This window comes from Urocitellus parryii, chromosome 4 (genome assembly GCF_045843805.1).
Source record: "Urocitellus parryii isolate mUroPar1 chromosome 4, mUroPar1.hap1, whole genome shotgun sequence".
NCBI classification, from domain to species: domain Eukaryota; kingdom Metazoa; phylum Chordata; class Mammalia; order Rodentia; family Sciuridae; genus Urocitellus; species Urocitellus parryii.
Window position 1 is genome coordinate 8,632,009 of NC_135534.1, and position 17,156 is coordinate 8,649,164.

General features: G+C 61.1%; 1 protein-coding gene across 2 annotated transcripts; it reads right to left on the reverse strand.

Moving 5' to 3' along the window:
• Positions 1 to 394: 394 nt before the first annotated feature.
• Positions 395 to 16,878, reverse strand: Plcb3 (phospholipase C beta 3). Of its 2 annotated transcripts, XM_026414453.2 has the most exons (32): positions 16,661 to 16,878; positions 14,080 to 14,157; positions 13,741 to 13,809; positions 13,518 to 13,658; positions 13,241 to 13,320; positions 13,107 to 13,160; positions 12,941 to 13,016; positions 12,739 to 12,839; positions 11,994 to 12,160; positions 11,757 to 11,903; positions 10,511 to 10,751; positions 10,227 to 10,311; positions 9,962 to 10,148; positions 9,079 to 9,284; positions 8,014 to 8,110; positions 7,850 to 7,934; positions 7,450 to 7,574; positions 7,031 to 7,185; positions 6,784 to 6,945; positions 6,032 to 6,131; positions 5,842 to 5,946; positions 5,623 to 5,714; positions 4,418 to 4,571; positions 4,296 to 4,331; positions 4,033 to 4,201; positions 3,547 to 3,697; positions 3,381 to 3,457; positions 3,191 to 3,280; positions 3,047 to 3,104; positions 2,476 to 2,562; positions 2,183 to 2,402; positions 395 to 1,289 (listed from the first exon to the last, which is right to left on the reverse strand). In XM_026414453.2, exons 1-31 carry the CDS (start codon positions 16,757 to 16,759, stop codon positions 2,199 to 2,201), a joined length of 3,678 nt encoding a protein of 1,225 aa, XP_026270238.1. In that variant the 5' UTR covers positions 16,760 to 16,878; the 3' UTR covers positions 395 to 1,289; positions 2,183 to 2,198. The 2 variants fall into 2 exon arrangements, with proteins under 2 accessions (XP_026270238.1, XP_026270237.1); XM_026414452.2 differs by lacking the exon at positions 395 to 1,289 and having other exon boundaries at positions 1,307 to 2,402.
• Between the last annotated feature and the right edge of the window lie 278 nt (positions 16,879 to 17,156).

Below are 17,156 nucleotides of genomic sequence, written 5' to 3' on the forward strand. Positions count from 1 at the left end.
AAATGCCCCAGCTTACACATGCAGGAAACAGGCTCGTTTGGGTGACATCCAGGGACAAATGCCGGGAAGGGGTCAAGGCAGTAAGTAGATCCACCTCGGGGTGGGGCGACGCAACTGGGCCCCAAAGACTGCCAGGCACTTATCTCTAGTATGGTAATTGGGAACCAAGGCTTGGCTGCCACTGGAATTCCGCGCTCTGTAAACCATGCCGTGGCTCCCCAGAGAGGGGTCATTTGTTCCTATTTGGGTCAGTACTTTCAAGCGGCTACTGTGTGGCCGGCCTAAGGCCAACGCTGCTTGGGGACCTGGCAGAGTGCTCAGGGCAGGGGCGGCGCAATCACTAGGGAACCAAGAAGCTTCGCATGGAGACCTGGCGCAGGGCTCAGGGCTCTGTTCCAAAAGATTTATTGGCGCCCCTGTAGTCCAGGCCAGTGCTTTGTGCTGGGTACACAGATGAACTTCTCCACAGCCTGGCTCCCAGAGGCTTCCAGAACCAGAGAGGGGTCAGCCTCCTCTGGCAGGACAGTCAGGGAGGTCTGCCAGGAGGGGGTGGGCTTAAGTTGGAACTGTCATTGCAGAGAAGAGGATGAGGGGACCCAGGAAAGATGGGTAGCAGTAGAGGCCAGGCTTCTGAGGGGCTCAGTAGCACACAGGGTAGTTTTGAGGACTCAGGACCCACATGGAGTGTTTGGGTAAGTAAAGGCCCGCCAGCCGGGCGGGGGGAAAGGGAGCAGGCTGACTGCTATGGGGCCAGGATGGGCATACAGGAGAACTGGCAGACTGGGGGACAGGACAAGGTCTGACAGCAGGAGGAGGGCCACTTAGGCAATGGTATCCACCCTGAGGAAGGGCCCAGGGCACAGGTCCCAGCCCTGGGGAGGCCCTACTTCGGCTGCCTGGTTTCTCTGGCCTCCCCACCCCATCTGTTTGCAGGAGGCTGCAGCAAAAACAAAGCAAAGAAAACACTGGCAGGAGATAAGCCCAGATAAGAGGCTGCCTTCCTCTGGAGGAGGGAGCAGCCAGCCCGGGAAGCGCCAGGAAGCTGGGAGAGGCCTTGAAGAGGTGCCAGCCTGGCCTTGCTTTGGAGCCCGCCCGGCCAGGCCCTCACGCCCTCGCTGTGGGGTCTTTGCTGCTCCTTGGTGGTCAGAGGCATGGAGCAGGTCTTCCAGGCTAGCCGAAGACAGTCTGCCACAGAGGGTCTGGGCCCTCCCTGCCTCCAGGTCAGGACATCTCCACTTAGTTGTGGCCTGGCACCACCTGGCTTCCGCTCAGGGCCTCAGTTTCTTCATCTGTAAAACAGGCAGAACATCTTCCTCACAGGGATGAGGGGGTCACATGTTGTCCCAGTCCCTACAATGTCTGGGACTGTCAGTTTCCCATCTCCAGGGGTCAGAGACAGGCCCCTGACTGGCTTACTTATGAAAGCCCAGTTCCACCAGGCTATCCATCACCACCCCCTCAACTGCCTGCATGGGACCCCAGAGCCGCTCAGTAGAAGGTGGTGGGAGCTTGGATCATATCAGGCAACAGGAAGAGGGCAGGGAAGGCTTCCTGAAGGAGCCTGTGCCTCTGAGAAGGGAGGACTGGGAGAGCCAGGACACAAGCCCAGGGGTCACAGAGCACAGAGGCAGGAAGGTCTGGGGGAAACCAGAGCCTCCTGTGGCATTGAGGAAGGTCACTGCAAAGCAGCCAAGTTCAAGCCCACCAGCTTTTGACGGGGGCCTGACCTCGACCCCACGGACACCTATAGAAGAGGAAAGCTGGGACCCAAGGGAAGTGCAGAGCTAGACCCCGGGCCTGGAGTCCTCAACCACGCCGCACACGGGCTCCCTGAAATCCACTTTTATTCATGTAAAAAAATCCCCAAAGCATAGAGATTGTGACCCCTGCTTCCCAGAGCTCCGTGTGGTCCCTGGGAAGTGAGGGAAGGACGCCCATCTGGGTGTGGGTGTCATGGGGGCAAGGCCCAGCCCAGCCCAGCCCCTTCCCTAGGACTGAGGTTAGGAAGGAGGGGCTGGGGGTTAATGGGGCCCCGGGAAGATGAAAGGAGTTAGTGTGGGGCACCTGCCCCAGGTTTAAAAAAATATAATTTCTAAAGATAAAAAGTTAAAAAAAAAAAAAAAAGCATTAGTGTCTTCACCTCCTGCCCTCTGCCCAGCGCCCACCCTGGCCCTGTGGCCACCTCTTGCACGGCCAGGTCAGAGCTGCGTGTTCTCCTCCTGGCTCTCCGAGTCAACACCAGACAGGTGCCCACTGCTCCCGGGTGCATGGCCATTGCTGGCACAGGCCACCAGGGGCCCGTCCCTTAGCCCCTCTGGTGTCTCTCCCAGCAGGCTCCATCGGATCTCCTGAGGCAGCCTCGCCCGCTGCTCCTGACACTCCTGGGTCAGCTGGGCCAGCAACTACAGGAAGACGGGTGTCACAGGGAGGCCAGGCCACCAAGCATCTGCCCACCAGCTTCCTTTAGGGCCTTACCTTGGGCTCCTCTTCTGCCAGTTGCTGCAGCACCTGCTGCTGCCCAGCCACTAGGCGGTCATGTCGCTGCTTCTGGGCCTCCTCCAGCTGTGAGGTGGGCAAGGGCTCAGCTGAGGGACCCTGAGGGAGGTCAGGGTCCTGGGGCTCAGGCTGGGCATGACCTACAGGGGGCTCCAAAGCTACTGGGCACTGGTGCAGACAGTTGTCCCTGGATATGAAGCAGGCACCAGGGGGCTGTTGGGACCCTGGAGGAAGATCCTATCAGCTTTTGGAGGGCAGCGTGCCATCAGGCCAGACACCAAGGAGATGGGCTTCTTTTTTTCTTTTGGTACCGGGGATTGAACCTAGGGACACTTAACCACTGAGCCACATCCCCAGTCCTTTTTATTTTTTCATCTCACTCAGTTGCTTGGAACCTCTCTAAGTTGCTGAGACTGGCTTTGAACTCCTGATCCTCCTGCCTCAGTCTCCTGAGGTGCTGGGATAACATGCACTCCAGCGCCCCGGCGCCAGGCTAGGAGAGGGATTTCTGATGAATGAAGGATTAGGGCAAGGCTAGAGTGGCACTCACCCGACGGATGGAGTTGACGGACTCGGTGATGTGCCGACGGTTAATCTCCGTCAGTTCCCTGCGAGGAGGGAGGTGGGATGGGCTCAGGGCCTGGGCACTGTGCTGCCTGCCCGGGCACCCGACTCCTGGCCCCAGCACTCTTACACTTCTTTCTTATGTTTCTCTCTTGTCTTGGCCTCAGAGATGCTGTTGTGGCGCTTCCTGTCCAGGATCTTCTGCAGCTCCTTCTTCTCCCTAGAGAAGCCGGTAGGGGAAGGTCGGTGGCAGGGTCCTGGTCCGGTCGTCATCTGGGCCAGAAGTCCCTGCCATACCCACACGAGGGTCTCCGCCTTACCTCTCGTTCATCTCCTTCAGCCTTTTGAACTGAGTTGTGTGCACATCCAGGAGGATCTCCCTGAGCCGCTGCTGAGCCTGGGGACACAGCAGCCAATGAGTGCCACAGGCCAACGCCAGGTTAACCAAAGAGGCAGGCTCTCCCTGGCCACCACATGCCCCCTCACCTGTCTCAGGTGCTCTAGCCTCCGCTCAGCCTCTATGTCCACCTGGGCCTCCCTCAGCTCCAGCAAGCTTTGCACCTGTCTGTTCTGGAACTCTCGATACCTCTTAGCCTCCTCCTCCTCCTTCACGTCCTCCACGTCGGCGGCCCCACCCCTGTAGGGAGAACCTTCTGGGTGATGCTGAGTCCACCACACGGGAGGGCAGTGGGGACAGCGGCAGACACCACCCAGGAGGAGTGGTGTGTGGCAAATACTCCTCAGGGGGACGTCAACAGAGACGTCACCCCCAGGAGAAGGAATCTGGGCCTGGTGTGGGAAGCTTCGGGTCCCGTCATACACCAAACACTCCTGTGGGGTCGGGGCCTCTCGCTCCGCACGCCCACCCACCATGGAAACCATGTGCACACACGGCCCGACTCTCCTGCCAGGAGGCACGGCTTGGGTGGCAGAGTCTGTGGGAGACTCATGGGATCAGGTGGGTGCTGGCACCTGCTTTCAGCCCGGGCCTGGGCCAGAGCATCGAGCAGGCGGCGGGTGAGGGCCAAAGCCTTGCGCTGATGCTTCTTGTGCAGCTCCCGCAGGTCCCGCTCCTGACGGCTCCGGAGCTTCACCAGAGCCTTGTGGCCTCGGAGCTCCTCCAGTGGAGTGGGGGCCACCTCTGGGAACCAGAGTGCAAGTGGGCAGGGTGGTGGAGGGGCTGGGCTGGGCAGGTGCCCTCCAGGTGGCCCCGAACCCAAGGCGCTCCTCCCTACCTGAGAGGATGCTGGCAATGAGATCGTCCCGCTGCCCTGGAGAGGAGAGGCCTCCGTGAGAGGCTGCAGGAAGGGTGGGGGGCCTCGCCCTCAGCTCACCCCTGGCCCGGGTTGCCCCTTACCTGGGCTGCTGAGGGAGGTGCTGGTGGGGGAGGTGGCAGGGCCTGGGGTCCAGCGAGGGGGAGTCTCCAGTGGGCTGGGTGTGGGGTTTGAGGAGGGCTGGGCCCCTTGCTGCTGAGACTGGGTCTCCTGGCATGTCTCTGGGCCAGCCTGGGCCTGGGGGTGGAGGAAGAGGACACAGTTTCCAGAAAGGCTGTTCTCTCCACGCCCTTCCATGCTCAGTCTCCAGGCCCCCCACCCTGCCAGCTCCCAGCCCTTCTGGCTGCTCAACTTCTGGTCTGTTTGCCGATGAGAATAAAGTGGACCAAGCAAACCCCTCCAAGCCCCTGTCACCCTAGGGCGTAAGACTGGGAGGTGCCCAGCCCCTTGCCTGTGCTCAGGAACTCCCAGATGGTTCTGGAAAGGCCTGGCCCAGCTCCAAGAATCCTTGCTTTCTGGATCCCTCCACCCTGGCCCAGTCCCTCGCCCTCACTGCTCAGCTCCTGATTAAATCAACGAAGGAAATGACCGCAGAGCGGGCACCAGTCTCTCCTGCTAACAGCTCTGCCAAGGCCTAATTGCAGTCATCTCTTCCCACCGCCAAAGGTCCCTGGGGAATGGCTCTGGGCATGCGGCTAAACCTCTGCACCCGACCCCTCCTCAGAGAAGCCACCGCCTCCTCCATGCTCACAGGCCCCATGTTCTTAGGGGCTCTGTGGCCTCAAAACTTCCCTGGTGAATTTGCCAGGCACCCTTTTTTTTTTTTTTTTTTTTTTTTTTTTTGCACAGATGTGATTTACCATTAAGCTACGTCTCCAGACTTTTTTATTTTTTGGGACTGGGTCTCATTAGATTGCTGAGGCTGGCCTCAAACTTGTGATCCTCCTGCCTTAGCCTCCTGGGTCACTGAGAACGGGAGAATTTCTAGTCCAATCTGATTCAAAGGCCTCTCGGATGTTTCTATCTCCTAAGATCCCACCACTGGGCATGGGGTACTACTTTGTGGCCGAGCGCTTGCCCTGGGTTCCATCACCAGCACCAGAAAAAAACAGTGGAGAGCTGGGGGCTGCAGGGACTGCTCCAGCAGGGCCATGCCCAGAGGTCAGCCATAGCCAGCCCACCTGCACCCACAACCACACCCACAGCAACTGTGTGCATTGGTCCCAGGGTCAAGGGGAGCCTGAGCCCTGCCCACCTCCCAGCTTGCTCCCACCGCCAGCAGGCTCACCTCGCTCTCCCCAATGAGAGCGGCCAGCTGCTTGGCCCGCTGGTCCATCAGGCTGACATGTTTAATGGGGTTGATCAGAGCCTCTGCATAGTCTGGGGAGGCAGAAGGCGAGGCTCTCAGATGGTCACACCCACCCACCAGCTCTGGTCACAGCAGGGTGGGAACCTGCCCTCAGGGCTGTCGTCCCCACTCCACGCTGCCCCTCTGCCCCCAGCTCACCCTGGTGGTCATCAGGGATGTAGTCAGAGGCCTCCGTGTAGATGAGCAGGGCTGGCAGGCACAGTGGCTGGTTGGCCTCGTTCCGCAGGCAGACGTAGTGGTACCCTGGGGGACAGAAGGGCGAGTCAGCGGGGTCTGGGCAGGTCCCCCACATACTGCCCCCGTCCTGCCCAAACCCGCCACGGCTCACCTGAGCGGATGGCAGAGACAGGCAGAATCCGGTGCCCCACGAATCTGCCACCCTCCTCAAAGGCAGCAATGCGAAGTGACGCCAGCGTGGGCAGCACCACCTGAGGGACAGACTTGGCTGAGCCATGGGGCAGAGCCCAAGCCACGGGGCAACCACACCAGTCACTAAGGCCTGACGCCCAGAGCAGGTCCCGATACAAGCTGACCAACCTGACTGCACATCTCCATGGCCTGGCCCCATGGATGACTGGGCCCTCAGGGCCCTGAACCAAGAGAACAGGCAGACAGACCCCCTCAGGCCACCGCAGGACAGGCCAGGTCATCAACCGCCCAGAACTACAGTGAGCTCCAGTCCAGCATGGAGTCTGCCTGTCTCTGCCTTCCCCAGATCCTGTGAGAACGTGGAGATTGGGGACTGAGCGGGGTGGGTCCTGACCAAGAGCTTCCCGCCTTGGGCAGGCTGTGGGACCTCCTGCTGGTCCTTGCTCTCTGTCTCACCTTTCTGTTTCTTTCTGTCACCGAGAGTAGGCAGAAGACCCAAGCCTGATTCTGGACATGCAGGGCCTGGGAGGTCCCAGGACCCCCTCCACCATGTTCCAACCCTCACTGCCACCTGTGAGCCTGGTCCTGCTCCAGTGACGGAAATAACCCTAACCCTCCCCTAATCCTCCCCTTCCTACCCTAACCCCTCCCCCCCCAGCCAGGTGGGTCTGGCCCAAGCTGCTGGAGCCAGGGTGGGTCAGGCTGGCTCACCTTGGGGAAGTCAAAGGGCTCCTCATCCCACACGGGGTTGAACGAGTTCCCCTGAGATGTCCTTGTGCGGTACTTGCGCCGTGTGTCAACGGGGAGACCAAACATATCCACCTCCACGTAGATGCCCACCTTCCTGTCAGAGAGGAACTGCCCCGAGATCACCTGGGGTGGGTGGGCCAAGAGGGTGAGGCGGTGGCTGAGCATTCTGCCCCTCAACACCCACGGCCCAAGCCCTCTGCTGCCCCACCTTGACCCGCAAGGCATTGGCCACAATGCCATCCACGATGACCTCAGTGAAGGGGTCAAAGGACTTGTCCGGCCGCCGCATGAACTCAGGCTTGAGCAGGTACCCGCTGCGCCCATTGTACTCAAATACACCTGCATTGAGCTGCATTGGCACATCTGGGTGACATGGACAGCGGTCAGTCAGCAGGCTGAATGAGGTCAGGAGTCAGGCAGGACAATGGTCATTGGGAGTAAGTGAAGTCCAAGGGCCAGGGCCAAGGGTGGGATCAAACGGTATCACAGGGTCCAAATTCAGACAGAAAGAGATCTAGGGTCAGACAAGGTCTGGGTTGGGGTTAGACAGGGTAAGCAGTCCTTTCAGGCAAGATGTGCCTGGCCCTGGGGCACCATGGTATAGGGTCAAGGCAGGGCAGGGCTCACCCAGGGTCTGGAAGTTGAGAGCGACAAGCTGGCAGCCCACGTTCCAGAAGAGCTGGGGCATGTAGTTGGAGGAGTCCACACGGGTGCCCTTGGGGTAGATGCGGCTGAGCTGCTGCTTGTTGTATCTGAGGTTGGTGGTCAGGGACGCAGCGGGTACTGGTGCCCAACCCCCGTCGGCCTCCCCCTCCTGCCCTGAGCCTGCACTCCTGCAAGTCCCCCACCCAACCCTGGCGGAGGTGGGCTCATGCTACCCTTCTGGCCTCCGCTGCTCAGCCTAGCCAGGCCCCCAGATGGTCCAGACCCGCCCAGCCCAGGTGCTGCTGGGCCAGGACCCTGGGTGGGGCTTAGGCAGAGTAGCTGCGAGCATCACCCTGGCCCACCACGAGGCCCCGGAGGATACTCCACGAACTCCATGGGGCTCTTGGTCAGCTGCTCCATGGCCTTGGTCTCCACAAAGGAGGACATCTCGAAGCACTTGTTCCTTTCTGGGGGTTGGCAGAGGGAGGGTGTCAGCCTGGCGGGGCCTGGTGGGAATAGCTCCTACCCACCACCAGCCCCACTCACTTCGAGCAGCCTCAAAGGACTTGAACTTGACAGGCTCGATGTAGTTGACCAGCGTCGACATCTCCTCGGTGGCATTGACCTCACTGCTGGCCGTGCCCTGCAAACCCAAGCCCCAATCAACAGTGCAAGTCCCTCGCTTGCCTCCCAAGACGGAGGCGCTGACCCCACCCCCACTGCTGCCTCGCAAACAGCTTTCCCAAGGGCCATAATGCCCCCACCCCGGCCACGTCTTCTGACAGTCCAGGGCCTCTTCCAGGCCTGGGCACCATTCCTGGGATCCCGCCCCTCCACAACAGGCCCCCATTCCTCCTCTTCTCCTGACCCCCAGAAGCTGGAACCCCTCAGTTGAGCATGTGAACCACCAATCTCCATTCCTAGGCACTTTCCAACACTACCTCGAAAACACACAGCTCTGCCCACACCACCCCCACTCTGGGCCCCTCTCCAATATGATCTCCCCAACAGCCAGACTGACTCTCACCCCCACTGCTCATGCTACTCATGGCACTTTCTCACCCTGCACTGGCCCCTCCTGAACTAAAGCCCAGCCCAGGGCTTTGCACGTACTGTTCCCACATCCTGAGGTCTGCCCACCCCAACCTCCCGCCCCAGGTCAGACTCCCCTTCCCCACAATCCCACACCGACCGCATCTCACCCCTTCCTGGGAGATACAGGGAATGGGGATATGCTGCTCATTTGTGAGAGACATTTAGAATGGAACTCAGGGGCATTCTAACAGAGTTATACTCCCAGTTCTTTTTATTTTCTATTTTGAGACAGGGCCTTGCTAAATTGCCCAGACTGGCCTCAAGTTTGTGATCCTCCTGCCTCAGCCTCTGAAGCTGCTGGGATTGCAGGCATGCACCACCATGCCTGGCTTATGAGAATAACCGTGCATGCACTGTTATTGTGCCTGAATGAAGAGCACACGCGTGCACACACTCACTAGGGTGTTCACACAGGAGTACCCTGCACCCACCAACACGCTGGCACATGGTGGGCACTTGGCAAATCTGAGAAGGGACTATGTATAACCTCCACTCCCGTCCGCCTGTGGGCCTGACCTCATCTGTGGTGGGCTTTTTGGGGTCTGTAGATTCCTCCTCTTCTTCATCTTCCTCCTCATCCTCACGGTCAGCAGACCCCAGGACATCAGGGCCCCGGTTCGGGACCTCCTCACCCAGAGACTTCTGGGGCTCCAGGCTGGGCTTCTCCAGCCCCGCCTCTTCCCCGTTACTCAGGCCTGGGCAGCTGTCGGAGCTGGGGGACCCTGCAGAAGGCAAGGCCACAAGGGTCCAGAGGTCAAAGGGCAGAACCACACACTGATGCTCAGGAAACTCGAGGGCTGTGACCAGTGTGTGGCACTCTTAGGACAGTGTGACCTGGGGAAAGGGCAGGGGCAGGCTTCCATGGTATTAGAGCCAGAGGGGTCAGAGGTCAAGGTGAAGTCTGGAGTGTACAGAGCAGGAGATGGATAGGATGGGTGGGGGGTGGGAAGCCAGAGTCTGGGCACAACAGCCTTACAGCAGGGGAAAAGGTGACAAGGTGAGTGGCGGGTCAGGGTCAGGCAGAGCCAGACCCAGGGTGGGGCTCAGATGAAGAGGGACCCCAGTGACGACAGGCTAAAGGTTAACTGAATTTACACCCAACTGGGTGGGCAGAGTCGGGTGGTCATAGGACAGGGGCCTGAGGGCCAGAGGTCAGAACTAAGAGCCCTAGCCTGCTCTGTGGGGGCCAAGGCTGAGGGGTCAGGAGTTGGCCACAGCCAGATGTGCCAGGGTCAGGATGAGGGTCCCAAGCCAGCGGACCTTGGTGCAGGCTGGTCACCAGGAGGTTGGACTGGGCCAGGCTCAGTGGCATGCGAGGAAGGGTTCGGGGGTCTAGGGTACCATGAGGGTTCAGAAGGAGGAGGTTAGGGTCAGGCAGGGTCAAGGCTGAGCCGCGTACCGAGCTGGGGGGACGAGGGCTCCGTGGTGGCAGAGCTCTCGCTCAGGGCGGAGTTGCTCTGTTCTAGGGGCCGCTTGCGCGCGGCGCTGTCAGGGACGCTGGTGCTGGGCCGGTGCCTCTTCTTGTTCTTCACCAGGATGCGGCCCATCAGGTCCTGGGGGCTGGGCAGGGGCACGCCCGGCGCCAGCTGGAGGGGATGGATAGGTGAGGGTCTGCTGAGGCACCCTCCCAGCCCCGCACCCCGCCTCAGCTCCAGACGCCATACCGGGTACTTGTCCAGAGGGTCAATGAGCAGCGCGTCCCCAAAGATGGAGCGGCAGTACTCGGCCATCTTGGCCTGCTGCTTGGCCCTGTTGGCAAGGTCAGAGGTCAGAGGTGCCTTGGGGAGCTTCAGCAAGGCAGGACAGAGGCCAACAGAGAACGTACAAGTCCTCAGGTCAGAGGTCACCAGAGCACAGTGGGAGGGCCGTCTCTGGGTCCACCAGGGGTCCCCATCAGAGGTCTCCATGTTAGAGATTCCCGGGGGTCCTGGGTCAGGGGCCCACTTACGAGTCCACGTGGTTCTCGAAGGACAGGATGACGGGGTAGGGGGAGGTCTTGAAGGCGGTTTCGGCGATGGCCTCTAGCACATCCCGCAGCGGCACCTCGGTGGTCATGGTGAAGCCGTGGGTGATGAAGGGCTCCTCCTCGGGAGGCCGCCCCTTCCACACGTCCAGCTCCACACAGCGGCAGCCCCACAGCAGCGCCTGGCGGTACATCTCCACCGACGAGGTGCCGGCCAGCTGTCCCGCTGGGGGTGAGGCCGTGTCACTCAGCTGCCTGCCAGTCTGGCTCCTCACCACCCCACTCCACACTGAGCCAGCTGTGCCAGGGACACAGAGGCTCCCGGAGCAGCATGGTGCAGCCCTGGGACACTCTGCAGAGCCCCTGCTCATTTCTCAAGTCACTGTGGAGCCAGCAGCACCTCCTGCACCCCTGCCCCTGGTGCCCACCCAAGTGGGCAGAGCAGGCACCCACCAGGGCTTGTGGCCAGGTTGGTCCCCATTCAAGGGCTCACCCCCTCTGAGATGGACCCTCACCCCTCACACGCCCCACCAGCCTGAACCACAGCGGCCATTCCCAAACCACCTGGCTCCCCAGAGCCTCGTCCCCGCAGCCCCACCTCCTGCCTAGGGGACCGCAGGCCCTCCCTGCCTCCAGCCCGGTCTCCACAGAGCACCTGGCTCAGCCTTCTGACAGCACACCACTCACACCCCTCCCGCCGCCTGCCTCCCAAACCCTCCCCAGCCCCTCACCCCGCGCCTGCCCCGGCCCACACCCTCCCCTCCCTGGCCTCCTTCTGGCTTCTTCTTTCTCTGGCAGTGCTGGGGACAGAAGCCAGGGCCCCCTTGCATGCCAGGCAAGCGCCCTGACACCAACTCCACCAGCCCCCTCCTCTTCTTAACCACCTAGTGGTCTCCGCCCCAGGCCTCCGCAGAGGCTGTTCCTCACAGCTGGGCGGCCTCAGCCCCTCCCGGGAAGCTTCCTGTCCTCAAGTGGGGCAGAGGGCTGTCTGCTCTCTTCCTTCCACCCGGCTGATGGCTGATGAGCAGGCAAATGAGTTGAAAGAACTGCACTTCAAGGAGGGAGGAGGTGCAGGGCAAAGGGTGGAGGGCGGAGGGCCAGGAGCCCCACTCCCTGCGCCCTGCTCCTGGCTCCCTGCTCTCTGCTCCCTGCTTGGGCTCCCACTCCCCACTGCTTGCAGTTGGCTGCCTGCTCCCTGCTCCCGCTGCTGCTCACCTGTGAGGTATCTCACCTGTGAGGTACGTGTTGTGTGAGGAGTTGATGAAGTAGGAGCTCAGTGGTTGGGTCATGTCCGCGCTTAGGTCCAGGGCTTCCAGTGGCAAGATGCCATTCTCCTCCCCTCCCAGGTAGCGGCTGAAGCCTTCCATGGACATCTGGTCTGGGGGTGGGGGCGGGGGCAGGTCAGCAGGGCCCTCACCCTCCACCACCACCGTCCCCTGCCTCTCGCCACTCACCAGAGGCCACTCACCGCGCTCCAGGAACTGCTGGTTAGGCTCATACTTCTCGATGAGCAGCCGGGCCTGGGAAGGACGCAGGGGAGGGTACAGTACTTCATTGAGTCTCGGGTCCCTCTGCTTCTGGTTGATGAAGTCCATGAGCTGCTCCAGCGTCAGGTATGGCTTGCCCTTGGCACCTCTGGAGAGGGTGGGCAGAAGCCGGATTGGGCTGGAGTCGCAACAACACCCCCACACCAGGCCCTCACCCTGGGAGAGGGAGTTGGAAGGCCTGCGCCTGGCTCAAGTACCCACAGACTGGGTCAGTGGGCAAGTGGCCGACCCCTTTGAACCCCATCAACGTTCCCAACCGCTCAGTGCCATCCAGGCAGAGGACGAGCTAGCACTGGCATTTTTAAGGGCACTGGGAGCTGCTCTGTATCCAGCTCACTACCCTGTACTTCCAGAGCCTGGAGCTCATCTCAGCCCACTTGCTGTGTGGGCTGACAGGTCCCACAACACACCTGGGCCATTTGGTTCTCATCTGCAGAGTGGATGAGATGAAACCAGCCCTGGCAAAGGGTTGTCACTCAGCCACCCGTAACAGCTATGGACACTGCGATTCTGAGCACTGTGAGGCGCACGCAGGTTGCCCCCCTCACCCTGGACTCTGAGGCCTAGTCCACCAGCACCACCCTCTCCTCACTGGGCTAGAGGTACACTAGGCAGAGGCCAGACATGGGAGCTCAGGGGTGGGGAGAAGGGTCCAGCCCCGCTCACATCTCCAGCAGGATCTTGTCAATGTCCGGCCGCAGACACAACTTATTCAGAAATCGCTCGAAGATTTCCAAGGAAAACTCATCGGGCCGGATGGACTCACTCTGGGGGCAAGCAGTGTGAGGTGAGAGCCCAGGGGCAGCTAGCTCCAAAACAGTGGGGACCCAAGCAACACCCCGCCCGCTCCTGCCCCCTCTCCACATACCCGGTTGAAATTGAGGCCACAGGACTCCAGTGCTGTCTCCACCCGCTTCTTGTCCGCAGAGAACATCTTCAGGATGCTGATGCAGACGGGAGGGTTCAGGGTCAGTGGGGGGCAAAGGTCACCAAGGTCAGGACAGGAGAGATGCTGAGGGGTAAGGGGTGCTCACTTCTTAACAGGGATCCGCCCATCCTGGTTCACCTGCAGCTTCAGCTTTGTGTATCTGGGGAGGTAGGGGCAGGGGTCACACCCTGTGAAAGGCCATCGGAATCTCCGATGTCCCCCAGGGCAGCCGGGACTCACGCTTTCCGCAGGAAGGTGTTCCGGGAGGCGTTTTGAGCCAGGATATTCATAGCCAGCTTGAACAGCTCCTCCGACCAGACCTGGGGGGTTGGCATACAGTGGGAGTGAGAGGAGGTGAGCAGCAGGGACAGAGAGGCGGGCCCAGCCACAGTCCATACCCAGAGTGGGATCTGATGCACAGATCAGAAAACAGTGCAGAATGCAGCAGCGACCCTAAGTGACAAGCAACTCAGCAAATGAGCAGGGTCTTCCGGGGGCTTCCTGGGCCCCAGCCCACCTTGACTGTGTCATCCTGTACAGCCATGAAGTTCAAGAATGTGGTGTTTACTGGGTCTGGGCCGGCCACCACCGTCATCAGCTTCTCCTCCAGTCGAGCATCAGGACCCCCAAAGCCCAACACTTCCCGGATCTTGGGGTCCTGAGTAATGAGAGCTGAGGGTGAGAAGGGCAATCCCATTCCCCTAGGCCTCCTTCCCTCGGTCCTGGGCCCTGGTACTCACCTTGGGTAGGCGGGCATAACGGCCTGTCCGCGTGTCCCTGATGGAACTGATATCCAGTGTGTCCACCTCCTGGGGAAACCAGATGCCAGGGTGGGTCTGAGAAGCTGCAGGACAAGAGAGCAGGGGCCCCCAAGCTCCCCACCCAGGCTGGGGAGTGGCCACCAGCAGCAGCCCCAGTCTCAGCCCCGACCCCTAGCACTTCCTGTGTGGATGGCTGTTTGGGAGGGGTCAGCCAGCAGCTGGTCCCAGCCCCCAGGGGGGCAGATCTGCAGGTCGTGCAGCGCTGGGGTCTCCACAGAGACCTAGGCCTGAATGGGCTGGAACGGCATCTGCCCTCACCATGTTGGGTCCTGTCCAGTATAAGAAGAAACCATTGGGGTCCACCCGCAGGGTCACCAGGTTACGACTGGAGGCTTCCTAGGCACAGCACAGAACAACAGGGGTCAGGGAGTAAGGTCTGGGGGAGCTGTCCACCCAGCTTTCTGCCAGTGAGCTAAGAGGAAACCTTGAAGTCCTCGGGTCCTGGGCCCCTAAAACAAAGCCAAGGTCCTCAGTGTGACAGTGTTTTGGCTCCTGTGCCCCTCCCAGCCTCGCTTCCCTTCCCTAGGACCCAGTCACATGGGCCACTAGCTGCCCTTTCCTCCTCGCCCGGCTCCTGCCTCGTCCGTCGTTCCTTCTTTCTCTACCCATGGGATCCCACCCACTTGCTGGGAGGCCTCTCCGACCCCGCCCTGGGACTGGCTTCCCCAGGAGGCCACAGCTCCAGGACAGGGGGCCTTGCCCCCCAGTTGAATCTACTATGAAATGTTGATGGGAGGAGAGCTGGGGACTCAGCAGTCTGACCCTGTGGCTCCCCTGCATCCCTTGGGGACCCATGATGCCTGGCCTGCCACCCCTCACTGTGTCTCAAAGTCCAACATGTGCCACCCTGAACCTTACAGGAAATCCTCACAGCCTTCAGATTTGTCCCCTTCTTACAAAAACACGAGTCCCCCCTGCAGGACTAGCCAGGGGACATGGAAGAGCGAATGCATCAGTCCCATTTTCTGAGGAGGACCCAGTCCCTGGCACACTACCAGCGCCACCTCATGTGACTCAGGACCAGCAGCCAGGGGGTGTCATCAAGAGCTTAGAATCAGCCAGGGTGGAGGGGCCAGGTGGCCACAGGAAAAACTCCTCTGCAGCTAGAGGATTCCCACCCCATGCGAACTGCAGTCTGATGGACAATCCCCTCGGAGAAGACAAGGTGGCCCACATTCTGGCTGCTCCACTGGGTGCACACAATGACTCCAAGCCCACTCAGCCCCTGACCACCCTGTGAGGACACACTGTTGTCATCCCCATTTTACACATGAGGAAACTGAGGCACAGGGAGGCTAAGGCTTTCCTCAAGGTCACAAAGAGGAGCCAGGATTTGCCGGCAGTGAAGTTCCAGGGCCCACTGACCTGGGAAGCTGGGTTGCAGGTCCCCTGCTCCCAGCTCCTAACCATAGCCACAACCCACAGTGGGGCCTGGCTAGTCCTCTACTGTCCAGACCTCTGTTTCCCCTTCTGTATAATGGGAATTGCGCCAGCCCCACCCATGGCAGGCTTTGATGAAAAAGGACAGCAGCTGATCTGGGGACACAGGGACAGAGGCCCCAAATCTTTGGGATGCATGGTCCTTTCATCCCAGTGTGGTGACACCCAGGTCAACCTCTCTTGGGAATTCCCAACACTGCCCTGGGGCTGCGACTCCCAGTAGTGTGAGGAGAGGGGAGTACTGCTCCAAGGGCCTCTCTGGGACCCTCCCCAGGAGTCTGGCGTGTAGAGATGTCCCAGGTCCCCTACTCTCCAGCTCCAAGCCCTGTCAGCAACCCCACCGCACCCCCAGGGCCCTCTCCCTGTTCCCACTTCCTTATTTGGGTTTATCACACTGGAAGGAAAAGAAGAAACTTTTCCCTTCAGGCTGGCCTAGGGGGAGGGGGGTCTCCCCGGCCAAGGGGGAGACCAGGCACCCCCACACCAGCACACCTGCCGCTCAGGCCACGCCCCCAATCCTCCCCTCGCCCCAGCTCCCACGCCTTCCCGCCCCACCCAGCCGGAAAGGAGCCCAGCGTCTTCCAGGCCTGTGGCCTCACTGGGAAGAACAGCGAGGAAGCTCTCTTGGCAGCCCGTGGAGGCCTTGGGGAAGGAGGGGCCCAGGGGGCAGAGGAGGGGGCACTATGAAAACTGTAGGTGGGGCGCAGAACTCCGATGGGGAGCCGCAGGTGGGGGCCTGGACATCTGGAAAGCACCAGGGGCAGGAATACTGAAAGGGGGGCCGGAATTTATTGGGGTTCAAAGTCCCAAGACTAAGGAGTGGGGAGTAAAGTTCCCAGGGTGGAGGAACTTAGGGGGCAAATTCTCCACTAGGGGGTGACTTGATGCTCCCACCTGACCAGGGAGCTGGGCTGGGATCCAGAAGCAGGGCGAAGGGGTGCTAGCAGAGAGGGTGAAGAAGTGATGAATGAAGAGGCTTACTCAGGCCACCGCACCGGGAAGCGGGAAGTCCCAGGGGTACGCACCCAGGATAGGATGCCCTGAGCCGGCCGGGAGTCCAGGGCCGCGCAGGGGTCTGGGGACCAGGCCAGGATAGGGGAACCAGAATTAGTCTGGCAGGGAGGGGTGGGAAGGGCGAATGAAAGCGGGGCGGGATTTATTGGGGTTCAAAGTCTCCGCGCCAAGGAGCGGAGACAATTTACCAGACCCAAGGGACAGGGTTGGGGGGACAAAGTCTTCAATATCGGGACGCCTGGGGACTCAAGTTTCCGGAGTCCGGACAGGCTGGGAGAGAAGGCGAAGTGGTCAGGCGAAGCTGGACTGAGGGTCCCCGGCATCTGCCTGAGCCTGAGTGAAGAAGTCCCCGGATCTGGGCTGAGCAGGGGACCGCTGCACTTACCTCGTCCCATTTGATGAACTTACTCCCGCGCCGCAGGGTCTCCACCACGGTGGGCGGCTCCAGCTGTAGCGCGTGGACGCCGGGCCTGGCGCCCGCCATGGCCGAACCAGGGGCGGCTCGGAGACCCACGGAGCACCGACGGGGACCGACGGCGCAGCTGCTCCCTCCGCGCGCTCCCGCGCGGCCCGCTCCAGCCCCGCGGCGTCAGCGACCGCCTGCCCGCCAGTCTGTCCCGGACCGACCAGAGACTCGGCGCCCGGGCCCCGCCCCCGGCCCGCCCCGCCCCGCCCCGGCGCGTCGCCCCCTCCCACCCGGTGCGTCGGGCCCGCCCGCCCCGCGTCGGCTCCCCCTGGCGGCGGGGGCGGCGACTGCAGCCAGAGGTGGATGGGGCTTACTGCACCAGTGCCGGGCTTTGTGGCTCAGTAAGACTCATTTTTCCGGGTGCCAGGCGGGGACTGGAGGACGATTGGGTCCTCGGAGCTGTTGGGGGTTCAGC

Excerpts from the sequence above, each read along its gene's own strand:
- Plcb3 (XM_026414453.2), bottom strand. The coding sequence starts at position 16,759 with ATGGCGGGCGCCAGGCCCGGCGTCCACGCGCTACAGCTGGAGCCGCCC. Across the intron at positions 6,946-7,030 it reads CCAATGCCTTGCGGGTCAAG|GTGATCTCGGGGCAGTTCCT; the intron begins GTGGGGCAGCAG and ends CACCCACCCCAG. Across the intron at positions 6,132-6,783 it reads AGCCCTTTGACTTCCCCAAG|GTGGTGCTGCCCACGCTGGC; the intron begins GTGAGCCAGCCT and ends TCTGTCCCTCAG.